At 37.6% G+C, this 3,167-nt stretch overlaps 1 protein-coding gene across 1 annotated transcript; it reads right to left on the reverse strand.

The window, feature by feature from the left end:
* Nucleotides 1-1,976: 1,976 nt before the first annotated feature.
* Nucleotides 1,977-2,750, reverse strand: LOC136070589 (mitochondrial import inner membrane translocase subunit TIM23-1-like). Its single transcript, XM_065780716.1, has one exon. It carries the CDS (start codon nucleotides 2,748-2,750, stop codon nucleotides 2,241-2,243), a length of 510 nt encoding a protein of 169 aa, XP_065636788.1. The 3' UTR covers nucleotides 1,977-2,240.
* Nucleotides 2,751-3,167: the final 417 nt, after the last annotated feature.

Genomic DNA, 3,167 nt, shown 5'->3' on the forward strand with positions numbered 1-3,167 from the left:
CAGTTAACCCAACCAGATTAACCTAGTTAATTAGCCTAGTGATTAAATTAGTCAAATTATTCAAATCTAGGTTAACAAATCAAACAATCATATTAATTATATAAAACAGCAGAAAAGTAAATAACACAATGATATGATGACACAGGAAACCATACAGTAAAAACCTGAGGAGAATTTGACCTAACTATCTTCAAGGTAAAATTGAATCCACTATATAAAAGAATCGAAGTTCATACAAAAAGACTTACAAGCTCTCGCTTGACTTCCTAATACTACCCACCAGTAGAACTTACTGACACGACCACGTGCAAGCTCCGAATCTGCGGACTCCTTCTTTCTTGGATTCTCCATAAGATACAAGCACTCCCGCTTGTGTTTCTTTAAACTCCAATGGCAGCAATTAAGTTGATCATTAAGATGTTGATATAATCTCTACCTTGAAAACCCTAAATTTATGTGAAGGAAAGCTACTCAAGGATCTCACAAGAGATTCAAACAAATCGCAAAGTATGAACAACAATACACTCAAAGCAACTCACAAAATGTGGCTAGGGTTTTGCCTTATATACCTAGGGCAAAAACATAAAACCCTAAACGTTTAATGAGGTATGGCTGAATTGGAAATTCTACAGAAAAAACATTCTGGCCGACTTTCGATCGATCGAGTCTATCTTTCGATCGATCAAATCAGGCCGAAATGCACTAATATATCTGCAGCCACTCAATTCCAACTTTACATGACTTACACAACTTTGAGCAAGCCTAAACAAGACTAAACATATTGTTTTGATCATGGTTTGTCAACATTATACATTAGAGTTCTAAATACATCAAATTCTAAGCCTTTAGAACCTAACAAATGTGAGCAAGGGTTAATTTCTATGTTCAGAATCTTGAGGACAAGATTCATCTAAAGGGGTAGGGAATGTTGTGTCCCAAGGCCAAATGGCAAATAATTTTGAAGTAGTTGAAGAAGTTTGAATTTGAATAGAATTCTAATAAAATTATGTAGTAGATTAGGATAAGGATTAGGATTTAATTTCAATTTGTATTTAAATTTAAGTAGGAGTTGGATCCTATGGTTTAGGACTTGGCTATGATGAAGCTTATCTCCTCACTAGTATTTATGTACGTAGGAATTATGAATGAAGCAAGCAGAAATTAAACCAAAAACTCTATTATCTCTGTTAAGTTCAGGAGGCTAGTCACCTCGAATCGACTAAGTTATCTTTTTAATTTTCAATTTCACAACACATTAGTGCATGACTAATGATGTTGGAACTTTTGTTTTTACCCCCTAGCTAAGACACTGTATACAGTTCTCATGCGTTTAGATCATTTGGGTCTGTATCAATATTACAGAATATGCAATGCATTATTCATACAGTGACACCTACCACCTAATAACATCTAATGAACTACCACCTTAACGTACCAAGTAAAGTATCTTTACAATGATGGAAATTGAAATACGTATCCACCCAGAATAAGAGAAAAACGTAGAAAGAAAGGGAAAAAAACATGAAGCTGTCAGTTCCTGCATGAGATTTATTTTATTTTTTATTTTAATGGAGTAAGTAGCCAGGTATGACCTTCAGTCAAAGTTATGAATTCAGTTATGGTGGCTATTCCAATTAGACTACTTAAACTCAAGGTTGGTGTTCATTACATGTAACTGTCAAGTCACGATTTAAGTGCGAGAGTTTGTATAAGGGTGTTTGAATTAGTTTTTACCCTTAAACCCAATATATTGATACTGGAGACTATTTTGGGTATCGTGTCAGAATTATGAATCATCACAAATTTTATTTCATATATATATATATATATTTTAACTAATTCTTAATTACACAGTTTACCAGTTCAAGATCAGATGTTGCATATTCTTATAATTATATAACATGTCAAATGTGACAAAGTAAATGACAAAAAAAAAAAAAAAAAAAAAACTCTTAATGTGTCTAATCCTTACCCACTTTATACCCAAGTCCATGATTCATCCCAATTTATTCATAACCCAGCAATTTTCACAAAATTGTATTAAAAATCATACTAATAACAAAACACTACCCACCATGGCATGGTCACTCTCCCATGCCTCAAACTATTCATTAATCCAATCAAATTCCACAATGTTTTGCTTGTCAACTATCAAAATTTCAAATCTTTGAAACCCCAAAGACATTATATTAAATTTGATCAAAAGACTCACATAGCAATCAAAGTCCCATCTTTTTTTTTCATATGGGCACATATCGCTTCAACGCCTGCTTCGCCGTCACGGCAGCTCCAACCAAAACTCCTCCGACGGCACCGGCCACCGCAGCCGACCGCACTCCACGCGCCGCCCTATACACGGCGCCGGTACCGAGCCCGGCCGCCACGCTGTTCCACACATCGTCCACGTCCCTCAGCGCCATGGCCCCGCTCTCCATGCCGGCGTAGATGAGCCCGATGATCCCCAGCCGGTTCCCCCACGCCCGGCCGGCGTGGCCGGAGGAGTTGAGCACCCGATTGGCCCGGAGCTTCGCGGTGTCGCCGGGCTCGAACGACTTGACTCCGGCGACGAGGCCGGAAGCTCCGCCGCCTAGAGCCCCGAGGAGGTAGCCGCAGCCGGTGAAGAAGGTGAGGTTGTCGCTGAGATTACGGCGGCTCCGGCGAGCTTCTTCGTCGAAGAGGTATTGAGGGGCGGTGGGGAGTTGGTAGACGTTGCGAACAGGGATCGGGACTNTCATCAAATGAAACTTCATATTTAGGTTAACTAAGTGGACATGCTAGCTATTAGTGAAGAAAAACTAAGTTGCATAAATTGGTACGTTTATTCACCTCTGTGAACAATCTTTAACTTTTAGAATTCAATTGAACTAAACAAAGCCTCATGTAAATATGAAGAGACTTTATCAATCATTTTATTTATTTATTGATAAGTTATACATGTATCCAATAATTCTTGAACCCATTGCCTCAACTCCATTACATTATTATACTAGAAAAAAGTGCCACTGTCCAACCATTAATATTAATTTTGGTTATATTAATTATTACTTGCTGAAATCATGTTTTCCATGATTCAGTTTCAATTAGAACTTATAGATTATTTATTCTATTGCAGCGAAGTTATTATGCTATTAGAACTAGAATTTAGGTTAAGATGCCTGAGTTGTGCC

This window comes from Quercus suber, unplaced genomic scaffold (genome assembly GCF_002906115.3).
Source record: "Quercus suber isolate HL8 unplaced genomic scaffold, Cork oak 2.0 scaffold_244, whole genome shotgun sequence".
Lineage (NCBI taxonomy): Eukaryota > Viridiplantae > Streptophyta > Magnoliopsida > Fagales > Fagaceae > Quercus > Quercus suber.